Below are 20,423 nucleotides of genomic sequence, written 5' to 3' on the forward strand. Positions count from 1 at the left end.
CAGCCCAGGACAGGTCAGGCGTTGGGATGGGATGCTCGGGGAGGTGGTGGGGTCACCGTCCCTGGGGGTGTTGGAGGAGAGGTTGGACGTGGTGCTTGGGCACACGGTCAGCGGGTGATGCTGGTGGGAGGGGGACTGTTGGACCAGATGACCTTGGAGGGCTTCCCCAGCCTTAACCATTCTGTGTCTCTGTCACCAGTTTGAAACACTCCAGCAGGTCCCATTTCACCGGAGGCTTACACCAGGAACCCACCCAGCCCTGCAAACAACAGCCTCATATCTTCAGCAGAGCACACCCCCTAAGCTTCCTATTTTTTTTTCCACACTACTTTTAAACTAACCCTTCAGTTTCCTTCCTCCTTAATGGCTCACTGCTCGAGCAAAGCCTGCAGCCAGCGGCTCCCCGGCTGCTCCAGCAGCAGGAGCGGCCGCAGGTGAGTCCCAGCGGGCGGAGCCGTGCGGTGCCGGGCCGCCCCCGGCCTTGTTCCCTCCCCTCTGCTCCGCTCCTTGCCGCTCGGCGGCGGCCGGCACTCGGGCGGCTGCGGGCAGTTGTCCCGCATGGCGGAGCGGCCCGGGCCGGGAGGCGGTGGCACAGGGACCGTGCTGGGGGAAGCGCCGCCGGGATGGCCCGCTGGATCCCCACCAAGCGGGAGAAGTACGGCGTCGGTGAGTGCCAGCCCCAGCTGCTCCCCCCTTTCCCTTTTCCCTTGCTCCCCCCTTTTCCTTGCTCCCCCCTTTCCCTTGCTCCCCCTTCCCAGCTCCCTGTGCCCCCCCCCAAGCCCTCCCCATGCAGCACCTCCCTTCGCTTCCCCTGCTCTGTGCCTTTTCTTCCTCCCCTGCTGCTCAGCCCCGCAGACCCTCGGTTCCTTTCTCCTCCCCACACTTCCTCCACTGCTACCTTCTTTTTTCCCAGTTTCTGCCCTCTTCCACTTTCAAGTTTCAGCCACCGGCATCCACTCTTTGGACCTGTGGGGATGGAGGCTGCGTTCAGCGCCTGCCCTTGGAGCTCTGGATTTGTGGGCTCAGGACTGACCTTTGTAGTTTTGCCTCTGCAGCATGTTTAACAGCACGGAGAGATCTAATGTAGCAGGAGAAATGCCTGCTGTTGTCCCCAAACGGAGCTGTGGATAGGAAAAGTAACGCCAGGATAAGAAGTTTGCAATGTGGGAATTGGGGATTCTGGGGGATGGCTTTGCAGGGGGGTGGAAATCTTGACAGTGATATTTTGAGGTGAGGGGAGGAGCAGAGAAGGCTTAACTGGCACCTTGTGCCTTCTGCCTTGTCCCGATAACAATTAAAAGGAGGGGGTTGGACACTGGCGTGCCTCTCTCTAGGCGGAACATAACCAGTGGTGCTGCCGATAAGTTCCCATTTTCTTGTGAGTGTGACAAATCAAAAACCACACAATTCTGAGGTTGATTGCAAGAATTGGACGGGAACGATATGCAGGAAGCCATGACTGACACACAGCTCCTTACAGTTTATTTTAATGCAGGGCGCTCTTTTGTGCCCTGTGGGTTCCTCGGTGGACTTTTTTTGATGCGAGGCAAATTTCTCATTTCATGCTTGCCAAGTGTCAGTTGCCCCAGCTCCCATGAGGTTGCTTGTTCAAGTTCAGTCCTTGGGCTGAAAAATGAGGGACCTCATCCAGCGCAGCTTTGCGTAGTGACTCTGAAAACCAACTCGATTGCAAAGTGGCTTTGCAGGGAGGCAGCCTCCTCCTTGCAGGACTGTGGCTTAAGTTTGGCTAAATAACTTCAGAGGTACCGTATGCAGCACGGCCTTATCTAGTTCTGCTCTGGTAACCGGGAGGGTGTGGAGTGCTGTACGCCCTGAACTTTGCTTCTTTCTGGGCAGCCAACAGCCCAGGCTGTTTGTACGTGGCAGCCCGTGTGTATGACTTAGTGAGATTACTCCAAGCGTCGGGAATTAAAAATGTTGGGTATTACAACCAAGTAAGCTACATAATCATAATTGAATGGCTGGGCTAGATCGTTGTGTGTTTTTTTTTTTTCTGTGCCCTTTTTTTTTTAAGCACAGCTTTGAGTAAGGCTCTGCTACCTGAAGAATGGCCTTGGGCAGCGGGATGAATCAGAGGCACTCCTCTAGTCAACATTTCATCTTGCTTCCGGGGTGATTTTTGTGTGCTGGCTTCAGCCAACTGCTGATTAGGACATCTCCTTTCCACAAAGGGCACTGGCTTGTGAGTAAGCAGGGTGGAGGAAAAATTATCTCTTCCCTTATGTTGCCGACCAAAAAGTGCTGGTGGGAAGCGTCCTTGTAGGTCTGTGCGTTCAGACAGCTGTGTGAAAAGGATGCTCACTTCCCCTGCCTGCAGACTCATGGACCAAACTGACCTAGAGGCTGTACTGCTTCCACTCTTGCTTTTATTTTGCAACACAGCTGATGGAGTTAATTCCCAGGCAGTAGACAGAATTATTTATGCAGTGACAAATTTTATCAGGCAGTGTCTGATAGGTGGTGTTAATGAATCTTAATTTGGTCAGTTTGATATTCGCAGAGCTGTCAGTTTCCCGTCTGCAGTTGCATCCTGTGCCCTGTTAAAGCTTTGCTCTCAGGTGCCAGTCCTCTCTGCATTCCTGCTTAATGTGACTGTCAGAAACAATAATCAGGCCTACTCGTCATAGGCAGACTAAGCGTGTTCATGGCTGTTTGTAGGATCTCGATTTCAGTCTGTAGGGGTACTAATGCTTAGGACAGAGTGTAGTCTGATCACATGAGATGGAAAAGGTCCACTTCTGTATGGAAAAGCGCAGAGCAGGGGCATTAAGCTTCTTCTCTTGGTGCCTCAGTCTCAAGAAGTTGACGTGGGTTGGAAGGAAATTGTGAGCCTCTTGCGCTGATAATGTCTGCTAGCCAGGGTGCCTGGTGCTACAAAATGTGAAGGTGGCTGCGATGAGGGCAGTGCCACTGGTTCTTGTAGTGTGGGTCCTTGGAGGGTAAGAACTTTACTCACTGGTAGCGTGGGCAATTTGATGGTTCTGAAGTGTAAAGCTAGAAGTTCATTCCTTTTAGAAACAACAAACACACACAGGGTTTGCTAGTAATCTGCAGTTTGGAAACTAACCCAGAGCTGCTTGCTTTTTTATTTATTTTTTAAACATACCCCCGTAAATCATACCAGCACAGTAGGAAATTCCGAGATGTTAACGGTGTGACTCAGTGTCACTTGTCTAATCTTTGCGGTTCGGTTCAGAATGGTTTATCTCCTGGGTTATATTCTACAGATTGAGGTTTCAAATGGATTTGCTGTCTTCCAGGAGTTTTGTTCTCAATTGGTTAAACCTATGAGTGCTACCTTTAGCATGGATACTGCTGATGGCATATGGACTGAGTTTGAAACTGGAAATTACAGCATCCTAAGGGAAACATACGTGAGAGGCAAATGACTTTCAGTTTCTCACTCTCGATGACTTTTCAACCCAGTAACAGATGTGAGTTTGGAACCTTCAGCCTTGTAAAGGGACAGAAACGCTGCTGATCATCTGCTGGGCAACATCATGCCTTTTGAAGCAGCAATTGGGGGCCTCCCTAAGCTTCCTTGCAATACGTTTCACCTCTAGGTTGGGAAGGAAAGATACTGAAGTTGGACGGTCTTTGCTCCAGACTCAATGCTCCTATTCTTGGAGCAGTGCTTTTCTCAAAAAGAAGTTGGCACTTGCAGAATGGCTTTCACACAGACTCTGTTCTGTCAAAAGAGTTTGCACTGGAGAAAAGAATACCTGAATGGCTCCCTGCAGCTTTTAACTTTTACTTTCTGCTTGTTTTAAAATGATTAACTTAGGGAATCCACAGTTATTTATTTTTTTTTTCCTGCTGGCAGTGACACAGGCTTGCATTAACTTTAGCTTAAGTATTCCACTTCAGTTGTAAAAGCAATTCTTTCTTCAGTCATCAACTGCTCTTAACCTGTAAGTGTTCTTTGTGGACTGGAAGAGACCGTGCTCTCGGTGCTTGGCTTCAGCATGAAGTATGAGAGAAATCTGGAGTTTGTGGAATGATAAGATCACAGAGTCACAGAACGCTAGGGATTGGAAGGGACCTTGAAAGATCGTCTAGTCCAATCCCCCTGATAAGATGTTCTGTTGCAGTGTATCCAGGCTGCTATCAGAAGTAGTTGGACCCCATTTTTTTGATTGCTGCCTCATGCAGTCTGAAAAAGCAGCAATGGCAGCGTGGTAAGCCAGGGCGGGGAACTGAGCCAGCCCAAAACCAGTTCAGAAATAAAAAGTGCTGGGTTTCCAGCCAGAGCAGTTTCCAGATGACAGCAGTGATGTGTCAGGTACGCATGCTTTCTATGTCTCCTCTGACTGTGAGCTAACAGGATGAGAAGTGTTTATTTACAGTTCTGTAGGTGATTTGTGTACGTATCTACCCTTCAATCCACAAATCTGGTCTCCCACAATGAGAATTCAACTGGAGTTCTGCTGAAAGAGTTAGAGGCGTGAGGTCCAGAACAGCTCGTGTTCAGGTGAGGTTGGTGGCTTGCACCTGGAGGCACTGCTGTGGTCACCTCTTGAAATGTCTCTTTACCCAGAATTTGGGGATAACAGCTGCTCACAGAGCTTGTGTGCTGGGACTGGGCAGGTTATCGTGCCTGAGCCTCTGCAGTTGAAGGCTGTAATGGAGCATTTGCTCCACACACCACGAAATGCTTCAACCCAACAGCAAACTTAGAGCTTGCAGCAAAAGGCTGAAAGCCACAAATTGCCATGTTCTGCTTGGAAGGAGCAGGAGAAACCAAAGGTATTATTTGTTGCCTATGGTCTTCCGAAATTGTTAGATATATAACTTCATATGTTATTATGAGCCCAGAAAGCTTCACTGGTCAATGAGGTGTATCAATGAATTGTTTGTATTTTAGTAATCTTTATAGACTCAAAGTAAAATCGGTTGTGTTTTGGGTAGAAAGTGTCGTAAAATGTTGGGCTCAAGGGAATCTAATTGAACAAAGCACTTCAAGTAGTTTAGTGGAAAGTATTTTGGTTCTTCTGGTACGTTTTTAAAGAAAAAAGTGGAGAAACTTTTGGGCAGCTCTAATTCCCAAGCTTTCTCTGCCTCTTCACATCCCATTCCAGGGATTTACATGTTGTATTCCAGCTATGCAAATACACGGGTGGCTGTTTGAAAGGGGCTGGCTTGTTTTGATCCAGTTCCAAAAGCAGCGGGGCCATTTGCTAGGGCTGAAATACCTCGGCCATGTTACCAAGAGCAGCTATTTGTTACAGGGGCATGTAGCAGCCCCCAAGTTTTCAATCTATCATCTTTTATTGGGTGGGGGGGGCGTTGAATAGATTTTTATTTTTTTAACAGACAGGTAATTACCCCTAATAGTTATTGGTGACCTTTTAAACCCATTATATTTTTCCCTGCTGGAGGGACCAGCACGTAGGACTATTCTTGTCTCAAAGAAGTATTTACTCTGCTGAAATACCATGTGGTGGTTGAGTTACAATCAGCTGCGTCATGTCTTAGGAATGGCAGTAATTTTTCAAATGTAAACCAGTCCCTGGCAGCTACATTTGTGATTTATGTGAGCAGAAATGCAAAGGATCAGAGAGGAAGAGAGAGTGCTGCAGAATAAGATTTTCTTACTAATGGTTTGATTTGTGATGACTTCTGATACGCTTGGCCATCAGGTCTTGGTTTCATGTTCAGACTTCATATATCTTCTGCAAAGTTGTCTCGAAATCCAGTCTGTGATCAAAGGAGGCTCACAGCACTGATAGCAGTACATCATGTCAAATTAGAGCAAATTTCATATTTGTTTCAACTTGCTGCTTGCCTTGTGCTCCCCTTCCTGCAGGCTGCTGCTAATTGGCAACGTTAAGTGCACTCTGGTGTGCTGCTTTCCTGCCCAGGCTCCAGAAGGATGCAAGAATCTGGCTGCATCTGGATGCAAGAGTACCTGGCTGTACGAGCAGCCCAGATTAAGTAAATTTTTCTTTGTCAGAAGAGTGTGCTTAAGGATATCAAATTAGACATTTAGACCTACATTAGGTTAGCTTCATGGGAGATGTTGCTTAAAAGGGGGGAAAATGGTATGATTATAATATATTTACCTAAATTGGTGCAAAACCCTGCATGAATGTTCTGCATTAGTTTAAGGTGGATTTATGTGGATTGCAGCTAATCAGTTAGGAATAAGTTCAGGGTGGATTGAAGGCCCATGTATTGCCATGTGGCCAGCAACAGATTTTTTTATTTCAGAAGGAAAACCTAAAACTCACTTCACTTCAGTAGACGTTTATGTATAGAAAAGCACTAAGTGGTTTTATGCACCTGGTTTGTCAATGCATTATCTTGTTAAGCATCCTCTTTTTTTTTTTTTCTTCTTTTTAATGTGATTTAACCTTTTCCTTTAAATTAGGGCAAAATACTGTAAGGACTGAAGAAAAAGCCATGTCATTCATGTCTTATTGCATCTTGATTCAGTTTTCATCTCCTGTTTTTATATAATGCTTTCAGCTGCATTAATACATCCTCATCCAAAAAGCACATTGCACTGCTTTTTGCTGACAGGCTGTTCTAAAACATGCACTTAACCTTTTTTCCTGCAAGCTCTCAGATTCAAGATTCCCACTCTCTCCTTGATTTCTAGCAAGTGAAGTTAGTCTCCTAGTGGCTTTCACTCAACACAAAATAAACTGGTCGTGTGCTTCAGAATTTGTTTGTACAAGCTTGCATCCTGTTCTTCTCCTCTGTGTGTTTCTGAAAGGAACTTCATCTGTGCTAAATCGGTAAAAGAGCAGTCCAAATGCATGTGTCCAGTAAGTGGAAAATTCTTTATTTAGAAGAGGCTGTGAGGGAGGGGCAGTGCTGGAGACCACAGAGGGGGAGCTCTCCTGAGCTATCTACCAGATTTTTTGTGCCTGTGTGTGTGTTCGTGCTTTTTTTTTCACTTTTATTTTGGTCAGGGTTGATAGAAATTCTGAGTTTTCACAACAGAACAGCTGAGCTGTGTTACTTTTTTCCAGGAATGGATGGAGAGAAGTACCTCTTAAGTCTTAGTGCAGCTGCTTAGCTTTTTTGTTTGCTTGTTTTTGTTTTCTGTTGTGTAAAGAATTATTGGATACTGCTCATTTCACTTGAAGAATGAGAAAGGAAAAAGAAAAAGAGATCTGATGAAGTGATTGCTTCCCAGCCCTCCTTCCCCTTACAGAAAGGAATGCGGAAAAGTGGCAGTAATGGAGTAATAGAAACAAGAAGCGTGCGGCCTTGAGGTGAAGCTGAATTACTGAACGAAGATGTAACAATGGAAATGGAGCATACGTGATAAAGATGAGCTGTGCCTGGCTGGATTTACGTGTGGGAGCAAATGTTAGGGAGAGGTTTTTTAAGAGCAGCGCTGTGTGTAGCCATTGGAACCAGGAAGGAAGGACCTGTGCCTGCAGCAGCCATGGATTGGGGCTTTTGTACCCGGATTTTAACTGGGAGCCAGGCAGAGTTAACACCCCAAACCAGGGACTGCTGAAAGCTGTATTTCATTCACATCCTTGGAAAATTCCAGTTGTGGCTTCTTATCCAATTTTTAGATGGATCCCAGATCATGCTTAGGCATGCTTTGCTGTACTATTTTCTTCTGACATGTTTCTTTGTCAAAGGTGCAGAAACTTCCAAGTGCTGAGTGTAGCTGCGTTGCTGCAAGGTCTCTTCCCACCCCTGCGTTTCCAGCATTCTTGTGCTCTCTCTCTTCATTCCTATCCATGTTACCAGTTTGTAACTTTCCAATTATTGCTGCCTGGGAACGAAGAGCTGACAGAGATTATTATGGGCAAGATTTGCCCAGTTGAAACTTTAAGGGCAGATAAGCGTTGTTGGGTGGGAACCCTGCCTGCCAAAATTTGCAGCTAGTCTCTCGAGTTACAGCCATTGTCTCGCCGGCAGCAGCTCAGATTTGCAGATCATATCATCATGGCAGAACATTAGGTCAAGCCTGCCAGCTGTTTTATGGGTGCTCTCTGTATGTCAGCAGAGTATAATGCATCCCATTATTAGTCTTCTATAGGATTACTCATTTTTGCAAGTGCCTTAAGTGTTTTTGAAGCTTATAACGCATAGCACAGAAGACCCTGTTGGGACAGCAAAAGAGCAACAACAAAATCAAACAATAAAAGTAAGGGGGGAGATTTAAATGTTTCTTTTAACTATGCATGGCCCAATACATGTTTTATTTGTGTTTACTTGCTGACAGCCAAATAAATCTCAACGTGTTTGGAATCATTATTTTAAATTATATAGAAACAGAAGCAGTGCTGGATTTCAGTTTGCAGCCAGAGAATGAATAAATCAGCAGTCTGCTCTGCAGCTACGAGCAACCCTGGCTTCTTGAAGCTTACTGCCTTCGTAGCCTGCGTTGTAGTAATGAAAGGGAAGGAGGCACAGGTGGGAAAGTTCTACAATCCATACGTAGTTATACTTTGTAGTAGATGTAGTAGATGTAAGATGTTAGCTCTGGGCAAACCTTCCTAAGTCTGTGATAAGGACAGTGAGTTTAGCTTTCAGAATGTAAAGTGAAGATAGAATTAAAAACCTTACCTGTTTGCTAACAACAGTTGTTATAAATCCAAAGTCTAGAATTTAATAGCCTTAGGATTTGCTCTCCACAGAGGCTAAACAGCACTGTCTGACTTTGACTGGAGTGTTTCCCTTACCAGTTTCCTAAAATTAGTTTTCTGATCTTTACTGTGTCTCAGTAAAAACAAAAAGCAACCTGTTGCTCCTTTCTTTCCATGATAGAAAATAAAAATAAAGTTAAATTAACCTCTTAGTTCTCATGTACCTACAGAATTTGTAGTGGAACCAATACAGGGAGATCTTGTAATTACAGAGCAAAATAGTTTGTCTGTTTTTATTTTCCAGAATATCTAGAGCCTTCCCAGCTCTGTTTTGTCCAGGGCAGAGAGAAGCTACCGTGAACCCATTCCTGGTATATAAGCAGCTGTCTTCCTCTCTAGTGCTACGCACATTTTCCATAACTACTCGTGTTCTTCCTCCATTTCCTTTATTATGATTTGTGTTTACCAGTTAATGTTGAAGGTAATAACTGCAAAGCTTTCAACAGGAAAGCTAAAAACCTTGGTGCTGTTGACAGCAAGAAGTTTGAACTCTTCAGAGCAATATATGATGTTTTCTTTCTGAGTTAACGGTGGCATTTATTCTCTAATTAATTCTTTATTTTATTTATTTTTATTCTTAATTATTTAATTAATTCTTTAAGTTTCTCAATTTATTGGCTGTGTCTAAAGTTTATTTGGTGTGTAAGTTGACCGTGCAACTTATTGCTCCCAGAGTCCTTTCTCTTTTTTTGCTAATCCGTATTAGCTTGAGTTTGTCTTCCCTTGCTTTTGGTGCTTACTCTATTTCTTAAGTAGTTCCCTGTGAAACTAATCCTCTGGACTTCAAAGGCACTGCTGACATGCAAAGGACTTGTACCTATTTTGTGGCTTATTCTTACTTTGCAAAGTAGAAGCAGTATTTCTGCAAGTGTCTTGTGACTTTTGGCTGCTTTAGTTCTGGGTATCGAGCTTGAGATGTGACGGTCTTGATTTTCAGGATCTCTCTCACTCCGTCTTCTTAACAGTGAAGCCTCTTTAGCTCTTGTGAAGCATCCAAAACTGCTGCTTGCATTCTGCAGCTTCTGCTGAGCTGTCTCCTGTTAATTAGATACCAGGCTAATTGTTCAGAGGTGTCAACAGGCTGGAAATACCAACCTCACTAGTACCAGCTGTGCCGACTGGTTCTGAATTTCACACTGGCCTCTTGCACATTCCTGTAGTTCTTTTGCCATGGGGTTGTATTTGCTAGCACAAATGCAGCTAGGAGCTATGGAAGTTACTGATGAAAGTTTATAAAAACTGGGAAAACTTCAACCAATTGCAGATTGATCGAGAAAGAATACAGATATAATAATCTCACCCTGTCATTAAAAAGTGGAAAAAATGTACAACAAAAGTTTGTCAGAGTTTCTTTTACATGCTAACAAGGTAAAGACACAAACATGGCCAAGCTTACAACTGTCTTAGTCCCAAATCATAAATGCATTTAGCCCCTTGCTACCAAGTGAGGACTGTGTTTTCTAGTCCAGTGCATTTAATTTGTGGTAGGAGGCCTAAAATATATCATGAATTTAGGTGCATTTGCCAGGAACATAAATAGGAATCACTGGACTGCTTTCTAGGTGGACAGTTCACAGCTGGCTTCAAAGACTGAGGGTGTTAGAGTCCTGGTTGGACCAGTTGCAAATACAATTTAAGTTTCCAGCTTAAATGATTTTAAAAAAAGGTCTTTTTGGTACAGTACAGACTGTACCTCCTAGGAAGATCTCCCAGGAGTAGAGGGGGGAGCATTGTTCAGAGGATGAATTGCTCTGGCAGCCTCTTGAAGCTTTCAGATAGGCGTCTGGCACATTGTCAGGATGTGTCTAAAAACAGTCGTGATGGTTCTGTGGAGAGTCTTTAGCCACTTGCACTCGCATTTTTGGAGGTGTTGCCGCAATAAAAGTGGGCCTTGGCCTGGAAAGTGCTGAATCTGGGCAAAAATTTCCCTGAGATACGAAGGCGGTAGTAATAATTTTTTGTTCTTGGGAAGGGTGCTGCTTTCATCTCCCTGGTAATAAACCAGGTTATAACTTCAGTTAGATAGTTCTAATGCTGTTATAAACTGTCACAGATAAACAGGGGCCAATTTGTTCGGAAAGAGGGTTTGTGTGTGTGTGTGGTTGTATTTATTTATTTATAGGAGCTTAAATATCGGAGGTCTTACTCTTGCAGCACTTACATTTTCAGTGCTTTGACAGTATAATGGGTGCTTCGAGCTGCGTGGAAGTGGAGTTTAATGTACAGGAATAAAATGAAACCACAGACATCCATTATGGAGAGCAATCCATTCCAAAGCCCGTGTGGAATAGGAGGCTCTAAAGGTCCAGAGGCCGACTGAAATCCCTCTGGTTATGCATATTAGAAATGCTACTGGTGTTAGTCCTGCCTGGATGAGTTATCTCAAGGGCGAGCTTCCACGGAGGGGCTGTCTGCTGGCGGCAGAGAAGCTTTTGGCAGCATATCCCGAGTTCCCTGAAATTAGAGTTGGCCAAGCCGTGCTATGGATTCATCTCATGCAAATTGTGAGAGCTCCTCTGTCTCTTTCCAAGCACATCGATGGAAAGGGGAAAGCATTGGAGGCCTGGGAACACTCGTACACAAATTTGTGTCTGTGTTTCTGGTGGGTTGGGGCTGCAGCTGGTGAAATGGGATCCCTTAGCTGTGTTTTCCCTGTGGGTCTGTCAGCTTGAGTTCAGGGTTGCTGCGTGTAGGTGTGATGCTAGCAGGAGACAATGCTGAAGTTTTAACTCAAGTGAACTTGATGGTGAAGACTAGCCTGTAGGCACACTTGGACTGCATGCTCAAGTGTTTTACTCATCAGACCTCCTCTCATCTCTGCCCTCTCTCCCTCTGGAAGCAATGCATACAGTGAAAACTTATTAGATAGTAGCACTCAGTTCTGTACAGTAGTATTTCCAAGTTTTCTTTTAATTTCCTTTGATGTTTTGCCCAGTAAGATCTAGGACAGTAATTTAAAGCCAGTGGCAAATTCACTTAATTCTTTTGAAAGTGCCATGCACTTTCAAGTTGGAAATTAGCTGAGTAGTCCAATTTATCAAGTGATGGCTGCTTTGGTGCGGTTTTTTGTTTTGGTTCGTTCTTTTGTTTCTACAAATCTGCTTGAAAATTTTGTTACAGAAGTTGCTCTTGTGCTATTTCTTTTTAGGCACAGAAAGTACACTTGCAGGATTGGAGGCAAAAGAAAGGGCGATTACACACTTTGTAAAATGCAGTAGTGATTGTGTGTGCTTTGTAAGTGAGCATCTGTTTCTTCACAGGCCATAAAAATGGGAACGTTCAAAATCGGAGGTTACTTTTGTGAAAACTGGATTGAAACCCTCTAATAGGTATGTGCAGTTGTCAACACTGGACTAGAAGCACTGCAGTATTCAGAAGGCTGTAGGTACGGACCCCTGTTCTTTAGGAAATAACCCACAGCGTTCATGTGCCAGTTCTCATCCAAGACTCTCCAAAACAGAAAGTGCAGAGAAGATGCATAATACTTCCAGGGTTTTTGAGTTCTCATGATACCAGTGGGCTAACCTGAATACAAACCAGATTCAGACATGGCTAAAGCCAGTGGTAAAGCTGTTGAATTCTGGGATCATGTGACAGATGAAAGTGTTTTGAGGTTAGAACATTGCTCTAAAGGACAAGGCTGTGATTTAATATATCTTTGGGATAATACTAGTCTTTCAGGCTAGGTGTTACTGCTCAGATTTCAAAGAGGCAAAATAAACCTGCAAGGCGTGGAATATACACACCTTACAATAATATCAGGCACCTATTAACCTAACGAGATCTGTAAGTCACCTGTCATTATGGTATCTAGTTCCTGTAGCCTCGCCAGTAGATGAAAAGGAGCAGTCTTGTGTTGTATCGTGTGTATTGGGAAGGTCGCTGTGTCACAGACAGTTAAATGTATGTCGTGGTGACTGAGTGAAATAATTAACACACCAGATTGATGTGTTTTGTGAAGTTAGAGCTGGTGAAGGATGCAGCTTTGATAGCACCAGGATCTGAGACCTTGCAGATTGCAGTAGTAATAACAACATCGGCAGCTGTTGCGGCACCTTTCCTCCCTGAGCCAGCTTCATGCTGCTCAGAATTGAGTACCACTCCGAATGACAGCTTAGTGTCATTGGTGGCTTTTCTCCTTTATCAACTAAAGGAAGGTTGGCTCGATTAAACAGCAAGATCTTCTGGCAGCTGGACTGTGAACCGTGAAGTCAAGGCAACCTTCCAGACCCAACAAGCAGTGCGTTGTCATCTTTATGGACTTAGGAGCTGCTTGTAGCATGTGAGTGCCAGATTGGCTGCTCCTGCACGTGTTCATTCCCCTTGAACACTGACATTGCACGTTGTTTGGTTTAAATCAACCAGACCTGGAATAGACCATGGCCAAGTGTCTTACACTGACATTAACACATGTAGATTTTATCTTTCCTTTGTACGTTTGCAGTTCGGTGGGCAGCACTATTGACTGCAGGAGGTAGACGGAGGCTGGTAGAGCAACAAGAACAAAGCCAAGGGCATTCCTCTTAAGTACAGTCTAGGTAAGCTTGCAGACATCCTTAAATGGTTGTAGAAAGAAGATGGATCAAGGCGGCCTGAAAAAAAGTTTACAAAAGTGTGAATCTTCAAGAAGAGAGAGGCCAGGCTATTTTCTTTTTCTGTGTATCTGCAAAAGGGAATATTTCATGATGTTCCAAGGAGGCTAGAATTGTATGGCTAGTAGAAGGAAATTCATTTTGATAAATCAAGCTCTGGGATACATTGTCTGTAGTGTAGGAGTTGGCTCCCACACTGGTTCTGATTTATTCCTCCATTGGCTCACAGCATTCCCTCTTACTCCAGACATAAGCTGAGACAGCTAATGTAGATTAATTCTTTATCTGAGCTTAAAACCCCTAAGGGCTCTTTAGAGTGAAAATAACAAAAGGAAGTAGAGAGCCTGGTGAAGAAAATTACACAGCTAACAATTGTGTGTGTATTACCTATATAAATACTACTTCCTACTATGTACTGTGACTCTGCTGTGCATTATTCTGGTACGTATTTCCAGGAAGATAGTTTAGAAAACTACCAGGCATGTAAAAACAGCAGATACACGTCTGTGTGAATGCCCAAGTGTGTTTGGCTAGACTTGGTTTCTGGTGGGTTTCCTACTGTAGGTTTTCTTTGCTGCTGGTTTCCATGGCCTCGTTTGAGGAGGAGGCAGCAAGAGAGGCTAAGACTTCAAGTTTCTTTTGTCTGGGCAAAATGTGGGACTAAGTGGTGAGATTTCAAGGCTTGTCTAAGTGTTGTATCTGCCCATACAGACATTGGTTTAGTATGTCAGTGCTATAACCAAAACGCTCCGTGGCCTTCCTCTGCTAGCCATCGATACAAAAGTAAGCCCAGAAAAGTCACTGCTCATCAGGAAAACTTACTGTACAGTCTTGTCAGCGTAACTGGGGTATCTGTGTGGCTCAGATCACTGAAGCAGCTGCAGTCTGGCTAATTCTACCCCAAGCATGCTTAGGAAGAGGCAGAGCAGTTTATGCTGAGATGATATTACTGATATCAATATTAGCATTATGGTTAGGACATGTATCTCTATCCTTTATTGCAGGATAGATGTACCGTGGGAACAGAATCTCCTTTATTTTCAGGCAGCTGCCACTGTGGTGTAAACGCTTTGCAATAAATAATTGAAGGGAAGATGACTAATGGGAATTCTGTAGGCATGAAAAGATGGAGATTATTTCTTTTTCCTTTATAACCAGTATGTCTTTTGCTTCAATAGTTCTGAATCATCTCAGCTTGCCTGATCCGAATCTACTAAGAATCTCTAATTAAAGCACAGGGGCTAATTTGTCATTGGGACTGCTGCTTGATGCAGAGCATTGTTGTGGAACCGACTGTGGTTTTCGTTGGTAGAGTGCAAAGCCATCAGAGACCATTAGATCATCTAGTTGGAACATTTATGTAATGCTTGTGAAGCCGTCCCTTTTCCCATGGGTGAGGTCGTTAAGTTGGGTTTCTCTAAAGCAATCCAGGCTTGGAGAGATTAAACCATTGATCCTAGCGTATGATCCACAGGCTGTGATGGAGAAGGATGGGAATATCCAAATCTTGGTGGTGGCGTGACTGAAGAGGAAATCTTTCCCAATCCCAAATCTGGCAATCAGAGCATTTGTGCAGGGCAGACTGTAAAACCTTAGATTATGAGCCTGTCCCATCTCCAGGATAGTACTCTGTTATTCAGAGGAAATCAGAAACATCTTAGCATGCTTTTTATCAGCTGGGTCTCTGGAATCACACTTGGCAGGTGAGCAGCTCCCATCCCTGTTTGGATTTGGTTATTGGCATAGTCTTAGGCTGGACTCTGAGCATTAGAAGCATGTTGAGGACAGTGTGAATCCTCCTGCTCTTCTCATGGTTCTTGGAAGGAATTAACCAAAACTGACAATTGTGAAATTCAAATTAGAAAAGCCATACTATATTTTCATGCATAGGCAGATTATCTAATTTCTCAGTTTGTTTTTAATGCTCATTTTTTAAGATAACTATGAATGATTTTAAGGATAAGTAAGAATCCTTCCAAATGTACTCCTGTGCAAGGAGTCTGCCTGAAACAGTAAGTATACAAAATGATCAAGGTCTACCTCTAGCTCATCAAATTATTGACTCTGAAGCTTAATAATGGCTGTTAATTAAGCCTTTTTATCCAAATAATGCCACTATTCTGCTTTACATTCAAAATACTGAGCATTCGCTTGGAAGTTTGTAAAATTGAGGCCGAATGTCAGCCTCAGCCATTTCAGAAGGGGTCATTTTTTGCCTAACGGCATGTATGTTTCCCAGTGTTGAACCACGACTTGCTTTTCTCTGAAGATATCTGCCACACAAATCTTAATTATGCTATTTTCAAATTTTCAGACACAAATTCCTGGGTAGTACAAGACAGTTTTTTGCTCAAACATCAAAAAGCCTTTGTTCCCATTAAGAATTAATTCCTTGGGCAGTTCCTTGTTTTTTAAATAAAGCCACTGTTTTTTTGGTTACGTCTTGGCAGCAGACGGCATACCAGGCTTCTCCGAATGGGCCTGTCCAGCCTAAATGCCATTTCTTAACACAGGGCTGTTGCAGCATGAAGGCACATACTTCTGGTTCCGTACAGAAGTTTTTGACTCCTCGCTTGAAAGATGTAATGAGATGAAGTCTGGTCGTTGCTGCAGCACTGAATGTGATTCTTTGTTCGGAGGAAGCAAGGCGCAGCCCTCTCCTATCAGATAGTGGCGAGGGCAGGCTTCAGAGAAGTGGGACGTGGTATTTGGAAGCTGTTATCGGGTCTCTGGGATGGGTGGAGGGGTGGTTATTTTGAGCCCAGTAAGAAATAGCGGATCTGGCAGTGGCTGTGTTTTCCAGGCTAGTAATCCACTTTTCAAATACGTTTAAGCAAGTTACTCTGCTTTGAATTAAACAGAAAATGGTAGGTGACAGTTTCTGCCTCATTCATTTTAGTTTCAGATGTTTTAGCTAAGCTTCCCTTTTCAAGCTGTCTTGAAAATGAATTACGCTCTTATGGCTAAAATGGCTCAAGGAATTAATATTTAGTTTTCATCTGAGTGTGCTGCCGGTGAAGTCTATGTGCCGTTCAGTTTTTCTGCCTCCAATTTCCCTGCACGTAAGAGAGAACAATCACTACCTTTCTGTCGTGTGTCAGTGCTGTTATGTGAAAGGTGCTGCATTAGTGCAGGAGGTCACTTCTCCAGGGATGTATGTGCTCAGCTGCACTCTGAAGAGCTGATACAAGTGGCACTGAAGCTGGTGGCACTGTCACCTTCCTCCCAAATGAATGGTGCCAATAGGAACTGAAGGAGTAAGCCTGACACTGCTTTCGTTGAAATATTTGCCAAAACTCCCACTGGTTTCACTAAAAGCCAGGTCAGGCTCAGTTTGTTGCTGACAGACCTCTGGTGAATCAGGAACGTGCTGTGATTAATCTTGTCCCTTCGTCCAGCTGGAGATTGACAACGAAAGCTGCTCTTCCCATCAGAACCCTGCCCTGTGCCAGCCTGCATCCAACTCTGCCTTCTCAGAAGCCTCCAGCTCACTGCTAGCTATTGCTCAGCACCCTGGAAAGCCCAGGCTGCCCCGGAGGTGTCCTTTGCCACACATTGCTCGTGGTGCTGACTGCTGGGTGATGCTTCAGACTGAGCCATGCACCCCCTGACATCCCCCTTGCTCACCCAGTTGTGCAATGCCTGGGGAGTTCCTCCGGATCTGTTTGAGGAGTCGCCTTCTGCCCTGAAGCATGAAAATTGCTTCTTATCTTCACCTACGTAACTCTGGCTGCTGTCATCGGCCATAAAGTTATCTGTTGCCCTCTTCAAACCACCTCCAGCGTTTACTTTGCTGACCTTCCCTGCCGGTGAAGTGCTCAGGCTGAATGCACAGCTGAGGAAAATACTTCCTAAACCTACTTGCTGCTAAACAAACTGGGGAGCCTCCTTCAAGCAAATCAAATTATATGACACATCGCCTGTAGTTATGCTTGAAGAATAAGTTCATTAGAACAAACCCAGTATCTCTTAAGGATCGGGGTTTTCTTCTCTGCCTCTTTGTTCAGAATAAATCTGTTAGACTTCAGTGCTGCTTTTCGTTCAGGGCAACAAAAGGAGCAGAAAGGCTGTTCTGAAGTGAATTTCAAAGGACAAAATCTCAATGGAAGTGTAACTTGAAGGGAAAAGACTTAACTTCACATATTCCTACAAATTCTGCGACAAAAGTCTTTATTTTCTTTTTCTTTTTTTCCTTCTTCCCTCCTTGCAGCACTGTCAGGTTTTCATAGGAAGGATTTTTATTTTTTCGTGCCGTGGCCGTGTTTGTTATGTGTGGCTTCCTTTTCCTTTTAAATTGGAAGGAGGTCAGATTAAATACACATGATGAAAAAGAGGCTAAACAGTTCAAATAACTGCGGACGGACAGTTTCAGACGGGGCTGACTTGGAGCAGCAGGAAGCATCGGTTGCAAACAGCAGAGCTCCCAGGGAAAATATGCCAGCAATTTGTCTTTTATAACCTTGCACATAACCGTTGGGTAGGAGACTTTATATACAGTGGCCCTCTGTTCTTGCTTCATTCAGTCTAGCAAAGCAAGATATTAACAAATCTCGCCTGCCTTTGATGTACGGTGGCAGAAGCGTGTGCCTTCAGCTTGTAAGTGCTACATTTTGGGATGAGAAATCTTCCCTATAAAGCAGGGAGGGCGAAAAGGGAGTAGTATAGTAACTTGTTTCTCTTGGGGCTGTTGTGCTTTTGGAGGGGAAGGGAGCTGCGTTCAGTGCTCCCTCTTCTCGGGGCTGTTGTGCTCTTGGCTTTTGAATGAGCTGCCTGTGCTCTCCGAAGAAAGGCTCGTCTGATGCCCGCCCACCTTTCTGTTGGGTGCTTGGTGCTGCTCAAACTGCTTTTGTCCGAAGCTAAAGCAGCAATTTTATGGAAAAATACAGGCTTGTGCTTATAGAATGTCTGTTTGTCCCAAAGAAACCCCAGGCAGCTAGAAATAATGTGTAGGAAACCCTACAGGGATAAGCACAAGTGCGTTCCCACAAGGCAGCCGTTCCTCGCGTCAAGCCCAGCCCTGAAACAATCATTTGAAGGCAGCAAATAAAGCAGGGAGCCTGCAACCACGGGAGGAAACTTTGGAAGACGCAATGTCATCAGCCAAGCTGGGAACAGGCTAAGATGCTGCTGTTTAAATCTCTTAAGTCTGGCAGCGCGATGGGATTAGTCGTGTTCGTCTGCACGCTGCTTGGTGCCTGGCTTCACCCAGGGAGCGACACCTTGTGTGCTGTGTCCCCGTGCTGGCACTCAAAAGGAAGCCCGGATGGTTTTATTGATCCAAACCCCTTCCTGCTCCACCTGGGGGAGATTTGGGGCTGCCCTATCCAAGCAGGGGCTCGCAGTGTCCCCGCTTAACTTCGGGATTTGGCAGGTTTACTGCCGCAGGAGGCACGGCCGCGGGGAGTTTGCTTTCCTTTGGGCCGGGCGCTGCACTTTTCTGCTGACCTCCACAGATCCTGGTGGAATTATTTGCTGCATCCAGCAGAATGGTTTCTTTTTAACCGACTCAAATCCAACATTAACTGGTTCTTCTCCCAGATGAATGCTCCCGGTGCCTGGCAATACACGGCGCTCCTCAGCACAACGCTCTGATTTCTGCGGTCATGTTTGTCTTCCCATAAACATTATACAAGTTTGTCTGCAAAAATATCAATGGAATTTTTTCCCTCTAGGGGCGTTCACAATGTCTGAGCCGACTGTCCAGCTCACCAGTCAGTTTTGAGTATCTTGGCTTAATACATTATGGTTGAATATTGAAGGGTATATATAGGATGCTGAAGCAGTGCCATATAAGCCTGGTACCATCCCTGTAACCTTCTTAAAAGCAGTGCAATAATTGCACACACACCCCATGAGGGTCTCTGCAGGCACTGGAAGTCACAGCAGGCATGAATTAGGGCCACGGCGGACATGCACTGCCCCTGCAGCTTAAAAAAATAAGTGCCTGTTAGCGATCAGGGGTTCCTGCAGATATTGCAGCGAACTGACACAGCCTGCCAGCCTCTGCTGGATTATTTATAGTTACGATATTTTAAAGAAAGTTAGTATATTTGAGATAATTTCCGGTGTGGTAAGCCACAGTCATTTGTTTGCCCTGGATCCTTGCCAGGAGGCGATATACCTCATCTTGCGGAAACGATAGGCATTTGATGCGAATTTCCTGACACAGGAGCTGGAGTTTTTATATTTAATTTTCAGAGTGTTCTTCAAATACAAACCCACTGAAGGCTGAGGAATTTTCCCAAAGCCCTCTGAAAAAGCGTGCCTGATTTATTTGCCTTGTTAAATATAAACATTGTGCTTGCTTCACTAATACATTTTCTTGGGAAAATGCTTTTTAGAGACGTAAATACGATATTTCTATATGAGAAGGTCACACTGCTATATTTAAGATGTGGATTTTATCATCCCTACTTACACCAGTGCTAACCAACTAACTAAGGTCATCTCATTTCGGTAAAGGATTGCTCTATTCTGATTTTGATTTATCAATTCATTGAACCATAGCAAAGCATTTTCCTGGCTGCTTGAGGCAGCTTTTTACTTGAATTGTTTTGAAAGCAAATTCAAAGGGAGCTTTCTCATCCTGCCAGGCAGCTCTGAGGAGGGCTCTGCACCCCAGGAAAGTTGCAGAGACCAGGCAGTTTACAAGTGTGGGCTTCTGGACTTAATCCTATTCCAACTGGAAATCCGATAAGCGTTCAGATTAGCTTTAGGGATTAAATTTGCGGAGAATCTCAAGTTTTCGTGCTAAGTTTGGTTGGTGGCTGGGAAGAGCCTTCAGTAGCAAACAGTCCGAGGCACTTGGTACAGAATAGTGGCATTTTTCTTACGGCAGACAACTGGTACTGTTTTGCGTGTTCTTGTGAATGCTACGGTGTAGTTAGCCCCGTGAAGCACTAATAAAAAAGGCAATTATCTAATTGATTCTCTGCCTGGGGTAGTAGTGACCTTTGCCGGGCAGGCTGTCAGTAAAGTGTGAAGTTGCAGCTTCTTCATCTGGTGTCATGGATCTGTGTTCATAGAGGTGAAAGAATAACTTTGGCTGCTGAGAATAATGTGACTTATCCTTGCAGGAACTGATGGTGGAATCTGGAAATAGATATGCTCCGTACTAAGCTACCTTGCAAATGACACTCTGAAAAAGTAACTTTATCATATTTTCCCAAAATCATATTCTGCCTCTGGCAGG

At 44.4% G+C, this 20,423-nt stretch overlaps 1 protein-coding gene across 1 annotated transcript in view; it reads left to right on the plus strand.

The window, feature by feature from the left end:
- The first annotated feature begins 414 nt into the window (after nucleotides 1-414).
- The window catches only part of DOCK5 (dedicator of cytokinesis 5), a 79,122-nt gene continuing 59,113 nt past the window's right edge, over nucleotides 415-20,423 (plus strand). The window contains exon 1 of the mRNA XM_068662461.1: nucleotides 415-666. Within this exon, the coding sequence (XP_068518562.1) occupies nucleotides 624-666 (43 nt within the window). The 5' untranslated portion in view covers nucleotides 415-623. The remainder of the gene's footprint in view (nucleotides 667-20,423) is intronic.

This window comes from Anas acuta, chromosome 27 (assembly GCF_963932015.1).
Source record: "Anas acuta chromosome 27, bAnaAcu1.1, whole genome shotgun sequence".
NCBI classification, from domain to species: domain Eukaryota; kingdom Metazoa; phylum Chordata; class Aves; order Anseriformes; family Anatidae; genus Anas; species Anas acuta.